Source organism: Zea mays, chromosome 8 (genome assembly GCF_902167145.1).
Source record: "Zea mays cultivar B73 chromosome 8, Zm-B73-REFERENCE-NAM-5.0, whole genome shotgun sequence".
NCBI lineage: Eukaryota > Viridiplantae > Streptophyta > Magnoliopsida > Poales > Poaceae > Zea > Zea mays.
Genome location: NC_050103.1, coordinates 148,636,301 through 148,649,060, shown reverse-complemented (window position 1 = coordinate 148,649,060; position 12,760 = coordinate 148,636,301). Strand labels below are relative to the sequence as shown.

At 41.3% G+C, this 12,760-nt stretch overlaps 2 protein-coding genes and 2 pseudogenes across 4 annotated transcripts; 2 read left to right on the top strand and 2 right to left on the bottom strand.

Moving 5' to 3' along the window:
- Nucleotides 1–510: 510 nt before the first annotated feature.
- Nucleotides 511–3,647, bottom strand: LOC100192850 (uncharacterized; the record flags this gene model as incomplete). Of its 2 annotated transcripts, NM_001367434.1 has the most annotated exon segments (3): nucleotides 511–905; nucleotides 2,120–2,355; nucleotides 3,361–3,647. In NM_001367434.1, coding segments are annotated over 3 exon segments (692 nt in total), but the record flags the coding sequence as incomplete, so codon positions are not given.
- Nucleotides 2,648–2,816, top strand: LOC111590066 (uncharacterized; annotated as a pseudogene).
- A 1,099-nt stretch (nucleotides 3,648–4,746) lies between the features above and the next one.
- LOC118473148 (uroporphyrinogen decarboxylase 1, chloroplastic) lies at nucleotides 4,747–10,162 on the top strand. 2 transcript variants are annotated; one of them, XM_035961840.1, is made up of 5 exons: nucleotides 4,747–5,001; nucleotides 5,072–5,460; nucleotides 6,334–6,618; nucleotides 7,624–7,859; nucleotides 9,932–10,162. In XM_035961840.1, exons 1-5 carry the CDS (start codon nucleotides 4,878–4,880, stop codon nucleotides 10,014–10,016), a joined length of 1,119 nt encoding a protein of 372 aa, XP_035817733.1. In that variant the 5' UTR covers nucleotides 4,747–4,877; the 3' UTR covers nucleotides 10,017–10,162. The 2 variants fall into 2 exon arrangements, with proteins under 2 accessions (XP_035817733.1, XP_035817731.1); XM_035961838.1 differs by lacking the exon at nucleotides 9,932–10,162 and adding an exon at nucleotides 9,074–9,519.
- On the bottom strand, nucleotides 7,163–7,331 carry LOC111590072 (uncharacterized; annotated as a pseudogene).
- Nucleotides 10,163–12,760: the final 2,598 nt, after the last annotated feature.

Below are 12,760 nucleotides of genomic sequence, written 5' to 3'. Positions count from 1 at the left end.
TACAAGTATTTGAAGCCTCTATGAGTGTCTTGCCCAGTGCACCGTATCTGCATCCGGTGTACATTATGATTAAACACAAGACACACTTATATTCGATGCACACCAAATATGCCAGATGCTACTACAACACTACCAACTCACTTGTTTTGATTGCTTTTTAGTTCAATTTTATTTCAAACTTTTTCGTAGGCTTTCTTGAGTTTAACTAGCACAAGTCAATTGTACACCATCATATCTAATAAGACTTACCGAGGTCAAGCACATGTTTTATGCCTCTTTATAGTATGGTTAAAAGAAAATAAAAGTCATATTAACTTTATTAACACTTAAAACTAGTTGATCCTTAGCCTTCTCGGACATTCTTTAAAAATCGACCATTGATTCTATTAATAAAGGCATGGATACCATATGAATCCAATCATCTTGCATTATTGTAACATTGTTTCTGTAAAACATACATTAACTATAATAATTTATATTGTCATTAATCATTGAAACCAAACCAGGGTCATCATGCATCCCTTCTTCAGCCAGATGAATAATGGAACGAACAAACAATGAATAAAATTGCACTAGATTTGCCGCCGGTATCTCTGCAATACATATACAGGCTTAAGAAAATGAGTCTCTCTTGAAAGGTAGAATGCAGGCAACACTAGGAATCTACTACGACTCTAAGATGATATGACAGATCAAATACACCACTTGATGAAAAATGGGAATGTCATTGCCGTTGTCAAGCAACGTGATGCAATTCTTCAGCAACAGAACCTTGGAAAAGGGTGTCATATCTCAAGCGCCTTGTGACATCAAAGAAATGTGCTACAGCTTCTTCGGGTGTTTTCTGAAGTACACCATGGCCCAGATTAAGTATATGACCTTTTGGACCAGCTGCTTTCACAACCCTGCAGAGCAGGCAGTAAGAGACAAAGAATAATTAGCAGTTCATAGCACCTAATCCCCAAAAAGAAATTGGAATGTAATGACCGGAGGCAAAGCCCATTTATGCTTGTGCACCAACCATTACAGTAAAGACTTAATGGTGCTATACATGTTTCACGATATTACTGAAAACATGCAGAAAGATACAGCAACACCCTGAGTTGTGTACGTAATCATTTATTCTCTTCAATCAATAGTTCAATAGATCTAAGGATGAACATCCACTGGTAGTTTTGTAATGAGTATACTAGCTTTTTCTTGAATACACAGGGGATAGTTTGGTACACAACTGAAGGTTTGCATCAGAAATGAGATAAGCTTTGCAAAGTGTACAGCTGAACTAAATGATCAAAGATTGATAACTACTGCGAAGATCACGTTACGATGGTGTAACACAAATACATGACCGGGCTGATTGGTGGTTCATAAAGGATCTATCCACAGCACCGTAGTGCAGGTGGCCTTTGTTTGGATGGTTGGACTTACATATGCAACACACCGGCTGCAGGCAGCAGGCCTGCACAAGCCACCCTTCTAAGTGACTAAGTGAGGCTCATTTCCCACGACCTTCACCGCAACGGCTGATATCCTCACTCCTCATCCCCCAACTTGCCACTCATCAGTGTTCGGCTGGTCAGTGTCATGCCGGTGCCTGCCACCTGACTTCAGTGCTCGCATCGGTGTTTCCCAAGGAGACGATTTGTGATTAGCAGGAGGGGCAGAGAGAGCAAAAGGACAAGGACTGCCGCTTTGGATTTTGTGGGACGGAGGTGGCAATGATGTAGTTCATGTTGTATGACGTAGAAAGGCAGAAAAGATGAGGGAGACAGAGGTTGAAGAAGGAATCAGGTGATAGAGTTTAGGCCAACCACAGTAACAAAGAGGTGACTGCATCCAACTCCATGCAAGCAACCAAACACAGTCTCCAACGATGAAAAAGGTAGACAATCAAACCAAACACACCTCATTGCATGCAGTTATAAAGGCTAAGGCTATGCTGCATAGGGTGTAATGCAGGTTTATCATAGTGCAGGCAACCAATCATACCTGACATGAAGATGTATAGTACACTGCTCAAGCAGCACTTTAGGTGATCTCATTAATGAATTGCACATGAGCATTAAGCAAAAACACAAAATAACGTAAATTAAATGGAAATCTTTGAGCCTTTACTAACCTATGAATTTCATCAGTCAGTACTGGTAATGGTGAGAACAAAAATGCTGGATCCACATTCCCTTGTACACTAATGCCATTACCAAGGCGCCTCCTTCCATCAGTCATGTCCACTGTCCAGTCAAGCCCAATAACATCAACTCCTGTGTTCTTCATGCGCTCAAGTAAACCTCCATTTCCATTTATATACAACACAAGGGGTACATTAGGGCACTCTTTCTTAATCCTACTCACAATCTGTTGGAAAAATAGAAAAGCTTATTGAACAGAATCAGTAAATCAAAACTTTGCATGAAATCTTTTAATCTCTACTCTATTAAAGCACCAGTTTCGTGCGTCGAGCGTCTCGTGCGAAGCGCGTAGGTCTGTTACTCTTCCTTACTTCTCACCTAACAATGAGCCGTTACAGTACAGATGGGCCTTGAGAAACCACCCAAGCCCAACATGATAAGAAGCCGCCACTCGCAGCGCAACGCTCCCACATAGTACCAACTCGCTAGCTGGAGGAGGACGAGCGACCGAGCGGCCTATACCTTTCTCGGCCTTTTGACTAAGATAAGGTGTAATATTTGTTCCTATCAGTTTAAATGTTTAATATCTGATATATGGATCATATGTTCACTTTGATATTAAATTTATTTTTTATGGGTATCAAATATGATTGTGTGCCATCGCAAAGCACATGCATTGTACTAATTGAGCTCTAAATAACAGTCTACAAGCTATGATATTTTGCACATTTTTCAAGGTCGAGATGAAATTCTGAATTTTTCCTTATAAATATACCAAGCTTTTGAAATTACCATTAGGACCGAGTAAGTTATATGCACTGTGCTAGTTGCAGTCTTGAATATATGCAAACCAAAATCACATAATTATACACTATCCAAAATTCCAAATCCATGTCAACTGAGAACATGTTGCTGATGTAAACACCAGCTACTGGTTATATTGAGAGATTAGCTTTTTCTATATTCCACTTTCGCCCTAGGTTATAAGGGACTTGCAGTCATAATTTGTAACCATAACAAGTCTTGTAATGCGGTACCAGATACTGCAGGGGATTGATGCTATTAATTATATCAGAAGCATTTCAGTGTAAGCATAATGAGAGTACTTCTTAGCAGATACTGAGCTTTATTCAGTGGGAGTCATCAGTGTTATACCATAAGACAGTGCAGATACATAGCAACACCATGAAGTTGGTAATACATGAAAGCAAGAAAAGTAAGGAAGAGTCACCTGTTTGATATATGGTTTTGACCACTGCTCCCACACATGAGGTGGAAGCTGTCCACCCCATGAATCAAATATCTGTATACACTGGGCCCCCGAGTTAACTTGGTAAATGATATAGTCAGATATGGCTTGTGCAAGGTGAGAGAGAAGACCCTTCAAGACATCTGGAGCTGTATGGCACATGCTCTTTATATTTGTGTACGTGTTGGTCATCCCCCCTTCAACAATGTAAGTTGCAATTGTCCATGGGGCCCCCACAAATCCTAGCAAAGCAGCTTTTCCATCAATCTAGAGGATAGAGGAAACAAGATTTATAAGCATCAAAGTGTACGGCAGAATGCTTTGCTGAACTATACCCAATAAAACAACACTCATAAAATAAACTGTTGATGTTCAAAAGTATATATTGCAATGAGAATAAAACTGTCAGCAGAATATTCAACAATAAGAGCAACAAGAAGATGGCTTTGGGTAGGTTTACCAATGATTGATCAGGCTCATAATCCACTAATTAATAGTTTTAAATTTAAAAATGCCCAACTGAGTGTACCAACAGATATTTTAAAAATCACTGGCATAAATATTTAATTCAGATAACAAATATGAAGCATATTATAGACATAATCAACACCCGAAGAGATTAAAAACAGCATGTCATGTTTCTGAAGTTGCAAGCATTGGAAAATCATGTTGATTTTCCAAGGAGATATCTCAAATATGTCGAATTTTCTCATCCCCACTGTCATTTTCCTAACATCAATACAACCCGAAGGGGCGAGGATGGCTGACGGCAGCAAATGAATCTAATGTTACTTGAACCCTTCATACATCAATGCATCTGGTGCGGAAGGGGCGAGGATGGCTGACGGCAGCAAATGCGAACGCGGGGATCCGAAAGCAAGGGTAGAATGATCACTCCGGAAGCAAAAAACTGAAAAGAAAATAAAAAGAAGTTAAAAGTACTCTAAATACTATTTTAGCAAAATAGTCCACAAAGTTATATTATAAATAATCTAATATTACTTGAACCCTTCATACATCAGCACTGAATCTTAAATGAAATTAGTTTAATTTTTTAAAAAAATAAAAATTCCTTAAAAAATAATGTTCTCAAACTAACCCTTATTATTTGTTCGGATGTCTAGAGTTACTAGCAACGGTGGATCAAGTGTTTGCACAAGCTGGGAGAATAAACAGGGTAGAATGGTCATTCTGGAAGCAAAAAAAATTTAAAAATAAAAATAAAAAAGTTATAAGTACCTTAAATACCATTTTAGCAAAATACTTCACTTAAAGGTACTATTATAACTAATCTAATATTAAGAGTGCTATTAGAGAGAAACGTTTAGTTTTGAATGCTAAAATAGAAAAAAAAAAACTCAACCCCATCCACCCAGCGAGGCGACAGAGGCTGGCCTCTTCGCCTATCACCCCGAAGGCCCGAAACAAGATTAGATTAGAGATAGCAAAAGGCGAAGCCACGGTAACCGCCACCACCAAATCGCTACCGCCAATCCGCCATGATGCTCCCGACGGCCACCGCGACGGCCGTCTTCCTCACCGCGGCGCCTTCCTCTTTCTCCACCCGCCGTCGGCGCAGTCGCGCCATCTTCGCATCCCTTTCGCCGTCCTTCTCCGCCTCGGGTAAACCCAATTCCCTTTCCTTTCTCACCACCATTTCGCTTCTAATCTGAACTACACGACGCGTGCCCAGAGGAGCCGCTGCTGGTGCGCGCGGCGCGGGGCGAGGACGGCCTCCCACGCCCGCCCGCGTGGATGATGCGGCAGGCAGGGCGGTACATGGCGGAGTACCAGGCGCTGGCCAAGCGCCACCCCTCGTTCCGGGAGCGCTCCGAGAACACGGACCTCATCGTCGAGATCACGCTGCAGCCGTGGCGTGCCTTCGCGCCCGACGGCGTCATCCTGTTCTCGGACATACTCACGCCCCTGCCGGCCATCGGGGTGCCGTTCGATATCTCGGACTCCAAGGGGCCCGTGATCCAATCGCCAGTACGGTCCAAAGAGCAGGTGAGGGAGCTCGTCCCCATCGACCTTGATATGCTCCAGTTCGTCGGGGAGTCACTAAAGATTCTGCGAAATGAGGTAATGCCCGTATCCCTACATTTGTAGCTACGGAAAGCTCGGTTCCATTGAGTTACTTGTCGTAGTGCTTTGGGATCACTAAGGGGGTGTTTGAATCCACTAGAGCTAATAGGTATTGACTAAAATTAGCTGGAGATATCAGATATCCAAACACACTAGCTAATAGTTCAACTATTAGCTATTTTTAGTAAATTAGTTAATAATTAGCTAGCTATTTGTTAGCTAGCTAATTCCATTTGTTAGCCAACTAACTATTAGCTCTAGTGCATTCAAACACCCCCTAAATGATACGTACTAGCTATAAACGTACAAGGTATTATGATGAGTAAACGCATGTGTTGGCATTTGGCCTACCAGATGCATTGATGTATGAAGGGTTCAAGTAACATTAGATTCAGTGCTGATGTTAGGAAAATGACACTGGGGATGAGAAAATTCGACATATTTGAGATATCTCCTTGGAAAATCAACATGATTTTCCAATGCTTGCAACTTCAGAAACATGACATGCTGTTTTTTAATCTCTTCGGGTGTTGATTATGTCTATAATATGCTTCATATTTGTTATCTGAATTAAATATTTATGCCAGTGATTTTTGAAATATCTGTTGGTACACTCAGTTGGGCATTTTTAAATTTAAAACTATTAATTAGTGGATTATGAGCCCGATCAATCATTGGTAAACCTACCCAAAGCCATCTTCTTGTTGCTCTTATTGTTGAATATTCTGCTGACAGTTTTATTCTCATTGCAATATATACTTTTGAACATCAACAGTTTATTTTATGAGTGTTGTTTTATTGGGTATAGTTCAGTAAAGCATTCTGCCGTACACTTTGATGCTTATAAATCTTGTTTCCTCTATCCTCTAGATTGATGGAAAAGCTGCTTTGCTAGGATTTGTGGGGGCCCCATGGACAATTGCAACTTACATTGTTGAAGGGGGGATGACCAACACGTACACAAATATAAAGAGCATGTGCCATACAGCTCCAGATGTCTTGAAGGGTCTTCTCTCTCACCTTGCACAAGCCATATCTGACTATATCATTTACCAAGTTAACTCGAGGGCCCAGTGTATACAGATATTTGATTCATGGGGTGGACAGCTTCCACCTCATGTGTGGGAGCAGTGGTCAAAACCATATATCAAACAGGTGACTCTTCCTTACTTTTCTTGCTTTCATGTATTACCAACTTCATGGTGTTGCTATGTATCTGCACTGTCTTATGGTATAACACTGATGACTCCCACTGAATAAAGCTCAGTATCTGCTAAGAAGTACTCTCATTATGCTTACACTGAAATGCTTCTGATATAATTAATAGCATCAATCCCCTGCAGTATCTGGTACCGCATTACAAGACTTGTTATGGTTACAAATTATGACTGCAAGTCCCTTATAACCTAGGGCGAAAGTGGAATATAGAAAAAGCTAATCTCTCAATATAACCAGTAGCTGGTGTTTACATCAGCAACATGTTCTCAGTTGACATGGATTTGGAATTTTGGATAGTGTATAATTATGTGATTTTGGTTTGCATATATTCAAGACTGCAACTAGCACAGTGCATATAACTTACTCGGTCCTAATGGTAATTTCAAAAGCTTGGTATATTTATAAGGAAAAATTCAGAATTTCATCTCGACCTTGAAAAATGTGCAAAATATCATAGCTTGTAGACTGTTATTTAGAGCTCAATTAGTACAATGCATGTGCTTTGCGACGGCACACAATCATATTTGATACCCATAAAAAATAAATTTAATATCAAAGTGAACATATGATCCATATATCAGATATTAAACATTTAAACTGATAGGAACAAATATTACACCTTATCTTAGTCAAAAGACCGAGAAAGGTATAGGCCGCTCGGTCGCTCGTCCTCCTCCAGCTAGCGAGTTGGTACTATGTGGGAGCGTTGCGCTGCGAGTGGCGGCTTCTTATCATGTTGGGCTTGGGTGGTTTCTCAAGGCCCATCTGTACTGTAACGGCTCATTGTTAGGTGAGAAGTAAGGAAGAGTAACAGACCTACGCGCTTCGCACGAGACGCTCGACGCACGAAACTGGTGCTTTAATAGAGTAGAGATTAAAAGATTTCATGCAAAGTTTTGATTTACTGATTCTGTTCAATAAGCTTTTCTATTTTTCCAACAGATTGTGAGTAGGATTAAGAAAGAGTGCCCTAATGTACCCCTTGTGTTGTATATAAATGGAAATGGAGGTTTACTTGAGCGCATGAAGAACACAGGAGTTGATGTTATTGGGCTTGACTGGACAGTGGACATGACTGATGGAAGGAGGCGCCTTGGTAATGGCATTAGTGTACAAGGGAATGTGGATCCAGCATTTTTGTTCTCACCATTACCAGTACTGACTGATGAAATTCATAGGTTAGTAAAGGCTCAAAGATTTCCATTTAATTTACGTTATTTTGTGTTTTTGCTTAATGCTCATGTGCAATTCATTAATGAGATCACCTAAAGTGCTGCTTGAGCAGTGTACTATACATCTTCATGTCAGGTATGATTGGTTGCCTGCACTATGATAAACCTGCATTACACCCTATGCAGCATAGCCTTAGCCTTTATAACTGCATGCAATGAGGTGTGTTTGGTTTGATTGTCTACCTTTTTCATCGTTGGAGACTGTGTTTGGTTGCTTGCATGGAGTTGGATGCAGTCACCTCTTTGTTACTGTGGTTGGCCTAAACTCTATCACCTCATTCCTTCTTCAACCTCTGTCTCCCTCATCTTTTCTGCCTTTCTACGTCATACAACATGAACTACATCATTGCCACCTCCGTCCCACAAAATCCAAAGCGGCAGGCCTTGTCCTTTTGCTCTCTCTGCCCCTCCTGCTAATCACAAATCGTCTCCTTGGGAAACACCGATGCGAGCACTGAAGTCAGGTGGCAGGCACCGGCATGACACTGACCAGCCGAACACTGATGAGTGGCAAGTTGGGGGACGAGGAGTGAGGATATCAACCGTTGCGGTGAAGGTCGTGGGAAATGAGCCTCACTTAGTCACTTAGAAGGGTGGCTTGTGCAGGCCTGCTGCCTGCAGCCGGTGTGTTGCATATGTAAGTCCAACCATCCAAACAAAGGCCACCTGCACTACGGTGCTGTGGATAGATCCTTTATGAACCACCAATCAGCCCGGTCATGTATTTGTGTTACACCATCGTAACGTGATCTTCGCAGTAGTTATCAATCTTTGATCATTTAGTTCAGCTGTACACTTTGCAAAGCTTATCTCATTTCTGATGCAAACCTTCAGTTGTGTACCAAACTATCCCCTGTGTATTCAAGAAAAAGCTAGTATACTCATTACAAAACTACCAGTGGATGTTCATCCTTAGATCTATTGAACTATTGATTGAAGAGAATAAATGATTACGTACACAACTCAGGGTGTTGCTGTATCTTTCTGCATGTTTTCAGTAATATCGTGAAACATGTATAGCACCATTAAGTCTTTACTGTAATGGTTGGTGCACAAGCATAAATGGGCTTTGCCTCCAGTCATTACATTCCAATTTCTTTTTGGGGATTAGGTGCTATGAACTGCTAATTATTCTTTGTCTCTTACTGCCTGCTCTGCAGGGTTGTGAAAGCAGCTGGTCCAAAAGGTCATATACTTAATCTGGGCCATGGTGTACTTCAGAAAACACCCGAAGAAGCTGTAGCACATTTCTTTGATGTCACAAGGCGCTTGAGATATGACACCCTTTTCCAAGGTTCTGTTGCTGAAGAATTGCATCACGTTGCTTGACAACGGCAATGACATTCCCATTTTTCATCAAGTGGTGTATTTGATCTGTCATATCATCTTAGAGTCGTAGTAGATTCCTAGTGTTGCCTGCATTCTACCTTTCAAGAGAGACTCATTTTCTTAAGCCTGTATATGTATTGCAGAGATACCGGCGGCAAATCTAGTGCAATTTTATTCATTGTTTGTTCGTTCCATTATTCATCTGGCTGAAGAAGGGATGCATGATGACCCTGGTTTGGTTTCAATGATTAATGACAATATAAATTATTATAGTTAATGTATGTTTTACAGAAACAATGTTACAATAATGCAAGATGATTGGATTCATATGGTATCCATGCCTTTATTAATAGAATCAATGGTCGATTTTTAAAGAATGTCCGAGAAGGCTAAGGATCAACTAGTTTTAAGTGTTAATAAAGTTAATATGACTTTTATTTTCTTTTAACCATACTATAAAGAGGCATAAAACATGTGCTTGACCTCGGTAAGTCTTATTAGATATGATGGTGTACAATTGACTTGTGCTAGTTAAACTCAAGAGAGCCTACGAAAAAGTTTGAAATAAAATTGAACTAAAAAGCAATCAAAACAAGTGAGTTGGTAGTGTTGTAGTAGCATCTGACATATTTGGTGTGCATCGAATATAAGTGTGTCTTGTGTTTAATCATAATGTACACCGGATGCAGATACGGTGCACTGGGCAAGACACTCATAGAGGCTTCAAATACTTGTACTCGGTTTTCAAAGACTCGGTATTCAAAGATGATGTAAATTATCGGATATGTTTGGTGCACCATTGGACAGGTTATCAAACATGTTATTTAGAGAGGTTTGTAATTATACTACTTATCGATGTATTTGGTATGCACATTGGATACTACGTACAGTAATGGCCAGAACTTGTCGTTGGGAAGGCACCATCATATCCGATGTAGGGAGTTAGTATGTATTGGACATGTTTAGTGCCCCTGACCATGCTAAGTGAGGTTGTAACGGCTAGTTTCACCCTTTAGAGCTATTTATACCATTCGACTTAGCCGCGAGAGGGTTTTTTGCCCATTTCAACTCTTTAAGGAACCATTTGAGAGTGTGGAAGAGTCTTTACCTAGTGAGAAACTTGAGAGTCAATAATAACATGATTAGCAACATCATTAATGTATTAAGAGTAGCTTGTGTGCATCCACAACCCTCATTAGACTTCGACAGGTCAAGTAAGTTAGTACTTGTTACTCTTAGCGATCTGCATCACTTATACGACTTGGCGGCGGTCACTTGGAGAGTTTGTGGGTGATCCAACTCAAACATGTACACAGTTTGCGAATAGTTTACCATGACGGAGCGACGAAGAACTAGCTCGTAGAGAGCATTTGGTCCTTCTGTGGAGTAAGGGGGAGTGACACCTGAAAGTCGCCTAGAGGGGGGTGAATAGGGCGAAACTGAAATTTACAAAGTTAATCACAACTACAAGCCGGGTTAGCGTTAGAAATAATAATGAGTCCGAGAGAGAGGGCGCAAAACAAATCGCAAGCGAATAAAGAGTATGACACACGGATTTGTTTTACCGAGGTTCGGTTCTTGCGAACCTACTCCCCGTTGAGGTGGTCACAAAGACCGGATCTCTTTCAACCCTTTCCCTCTCTCAAACGATCCCTCGGACCGAGTGAACTTCTTCTTCTCAAACAAATGGAACACAAAGTTCCCGCAAGGACCACCACACGATTGGTGTCTCTTGCCTTAATTACAAGTGAGTTTGATCTCAAGAAAGAATGAGAAAGAAAAGAAGCGATCCAAGCGCAAGAGCTCAAATGAACATGACAAATCACTCTTTCTAATCACTAACGCTTTGTGTGGAGTTGGGAGAGGATTTGATCTCTTTGGTGTGTCTTGTATTGAATGCTAGAGCTCTTGTAAGTAGTTGGAGGGTGAAAACTTGGATGACTTGAATGTGGGGTGGTTGGGGGTATTTATAACCCCAACCACCAAACTAGCCGTTTGGTGGAGGCTGCTTTCGCATGGCGCACCGGACAGTCCGGTGCGCCAGCCACGTCACCCGACCGTTAGGGTTCGACCGTTGGAGCTCTTTCTTATGGGCCCGCCTGGCTGTCCGGTGGCGCACCGGACAAGTCCTGTAGACTGTCTGGTGTGCCACCCGCGCGTGCACTGCCCCTCTGCGCGCGCAGGCACGCATTTAATGCGTTGCAGTCGACCGTTGCGCGCGAAGTAGTCGTTGCTCCGCTGGCTCACCGGACAGTCCGGTGTGCACCGGACATGTCCGGTGAATTTTAGCGGAGCAGAAATCCGAAGCTGGCGAGTTCATAGTTGCTCTCCCTTGGGGCACCGGACACTGTCCGGTGGTACACCAGACAGTCCGGTGAATTATAGCGAAGCGCCTCTGTGAATTCCCGAAGGTGAAGTGTTCAGCTTGGAGTCCCCTGGTGCACCGGACACTGTCCGGTGGTGCACCGGACACTGTCCGGTGGCATACCGGACAGTCCGGTGCGCCAGACCAGGGCACACTTCGGTTATCCCTTGCTTTTTTGTTGAACCCTTTTCTTTGTCTTTTTATTGGATTTTTGTGAACTTTTGGCACCTGTATAACTTATAGACTAGAGCAAACTAGTTAGTCCAATTATTTGTGTTGGGCAATTCAACCACCAAAATCATTTAGGAAATAGGTGTAAGCCTAATTCCCTTTCAATCTCCCCCTTTTTGGTGATTGATGCCAACACAAACCAAAGCAAGTATAGAAGTGCATAATTGAACTAGTTTGCATAATGTAAGTGCAAAGGTTACTTAGAATTGAGCCAATATAAATACTTATAAGATACGCATGGATTGTTTCTTTAATTTTAACATTTTGGACCACGCTTGCACCACTTGTTTTGTTTTTGCAAATTCTTTTGTAAATTCTTTTCAAAGTCCTTTTGCAAATAGTCAAAGGTAAATGAGCAAGATTTTGAGAAGCATTTTCAAGTTTTGAAATTTTCTCCTCCTGTTTCAAATGCTTTTCGTTTGATTTAAACAAAACTCCCCCTTAATAAAATCTCCTCTTAGTGTTCAAGAGGGTTTTAAGATACTAAGTTTTGAATATACTACTTTCTCCCTTTTGAACACAATGAGATACCAATTTGAAAATCATATCAATTGAAAAACTCTTTTAAAATTAGTTGGTGGTGCAGTCCTTTTGCTTTGGGCTCATGCTCTCTCCCCCTTTGGCATAAATCACCAAAAACAGAATCATTAGAGCCCTTGTTATAACTTTCTCCCCCTTTGGTAAAAGACATAAGAGTGAAGATTATACCAAAGACGGAGAGTGGCTCGGAGTGACGGCAAAGGATGAGTCATGGAGTGGAGTGGAAGCCTTTGTCTTCGCCGAGGACTCCAATTCACTTTCAAGATACCTATGACTTGGTTTGAAATTCACTTGAAAACTCATTAGTCATAGCATATAAAAGAGACATGATCAAAGGTATAATAATGAGCTATGTATGCAAGACATCAAAAGAAGTTTCTAG

Excerpts from the sequence above, each read along its gene's own strand:
- LOC118473148 (XM_035961838.1), top strand. The coding sequence starts at position 4,878 with ATGATGCTCCCGACGGCCACCGCGACGGCCGTCTTCCTCACCGCGGCG. Across the intron at positions 5,461-6,333 it reads TAAAGATTCTGCGAAATGAG|ATTGATGGAAAAGCTGCTTT; the intron begins GTAATGCCCGTA and ends TCTATCCTCTAG. Across the intron at positions 7,860-9,073 it reads CTGACTGATGAAATTCATAG|GGTTGTGAAAGCAGCTGGTC; the intron begins GTTAGTAAAGGC and ends CCTGCTCTGCAG.